The following is a 1,542-nucleotide window of genomic DNA, read 5'->3' as shown; positions in this document are numbered from 1 at the left end:
CTTAACAGACAGAGAGCTAGGTCGCAGAAAGCTGTGACACAGAGAGCTGGGTCACAGAGCTGCTGAATTACTGAGAGCAGAGACACTTAATAAAGCTGTAACACAGACTAAGCCGAGTCTTGAGTCCTGTGCCTTACTACCGGCGACGTAGCCTCTCTGGGGGCTGCACTCCCTCGTGACTGCCTTGCAGACATTCTAGCTTTCACTGTCCTCATACTCTTCCCGTGGGGTTCAGTGGCCAGTGGACCTCGCATCCTGAGGAAAAGTACACGGGTGGAAAAGGAACAGGATCCAGCTGGACAACGCTCCAGTCGCAGAGAAGCTGTCAGCACCAGAGCGGTGGACAGCGACCTATCTGCTGCCGCTCCCAGAGATGCCTGTGGCCAGAGCCGTGCGGCAAGTTGTGGACAGCGACCTATCTGCTGCCGCTCCCAGAGATGCCTGTGGCCAGAGCCTTGCCGTGACTCGCCAGGTGTGGCGGGCGCCCCGAGATCCAGGGGCCCAGAGCGACCCCGAGATACCCGCACACACCACGCCTGAGGCCCATAGAGACACGGAGAAGCCCGCGGGGCCTGACCTGCCTTCCTCCAGACGCACGGCGGGGGAGCCTGCGGACCTGCCGTGCCATTCCAGGAGTGCGCCCAGAGAGCGCGCGCACCATAGTAATTTAATTACGATATGCCATAGGAAAGTTCTTCTGAGGTCAAGTATATATAAGGTTCTATATTCTTTCTACACCTGGATTTCCATTTCAATCCCCAAATTTGGGATGTTTCTTGTAGCATTTCTATATCATTAAGTGATAGGTTTTCTAGTTTGTCTATTTTGATTGTGCTGGTGTTTACTCTTTTAATTGTGTCCCAGAGATTTTGTTCAATTTATTTTTATTTACTAATGTCTTTTGATAATTTATCACCCTTTTCTTCAACCCTTGGCATTCTTTCTTCTACTTGATCTAGGATATCAGTGAGTAAATGGAATTTTACTTTATCTGATTTATTGAGATTTTCATTTCTAAAATGTGTTTGATTTATTTTTGAACTCTCTAAATTTAAATTGTTCATATCACAAATTATGCTTAACTGATTGAGCTGTTTGTTTGTTTCTATTTCTTGGATTTCACTGATATTTTTTAAAAATATTTCCTTGATTCTTTGGCTAGTTATTCATATGAACTCACAGTAATGGTGACTCCATGCACATTTCCTAAATAAACTCAAGACAGACAAAATCCTAGCATGGTGGTGGGTAAGTGGTAAGAAACCGCAAGACGACCTGAGAAACTATTGGCAACCACTGTCAGATGGGAGGGGGGAGAGTCAATCTCATTTAAGGATGAGACTCTTTGCAGTTTGAGCAGACTTCAGTGGATGGATCCACGCTGAGGGATACTTGGGGATTCAAATTAGACTATATAGGCCTTCATATATAATATACCTTATATACTAAATATTTAATAGAATACAATAAATTAGGTGAAGGAGTAGTAAGAAGAGTTGGGATAGGGGAGTGAATCTAAATATGATAAAAAATACTGAACGA

At 44.8% G+C, this 1,542-nt stretch overlaps 1 protein-coding gene across 1 annotated transcript in view; it reads left to right on the top strand.

The window, feature by feature from the left end:
- Positions 1–373: 373 nt before the first annotated feature.
- LOC103739534 (olfactory receptor 6C6-like) overlaps positions 374–1,542 on the top strand; it is a 10,120-nt gene continuing 8,951 nt past the window's right edge. The window contains 1 exon segment of the mRNA XM_008839947.2: positions 374–472. Coding sequence (XP_008838169.2) covers positions 374–472 — 99 coding nt within the window.

This window comes from Nannospalax galili, unplaced genomic scaffold (assembly GCF_000622305.1).
Source record: "Nannospalax galili isolate Female #2095 unplaced genomic scaffold, S.galili_v1.0 scaffold1241, whole genome shotgun sequence".
Lineage (NCBI taxonomy): Eukaryota > Metazoa > Chordata > Mammalia > Rodentia > Spalacidae > Nannospalax > Nannospalax galili.
Note: the sequence above shows the minus strand (reverse complement) of the source record. Positions and strands in the feature narration are given on the sequence as shown.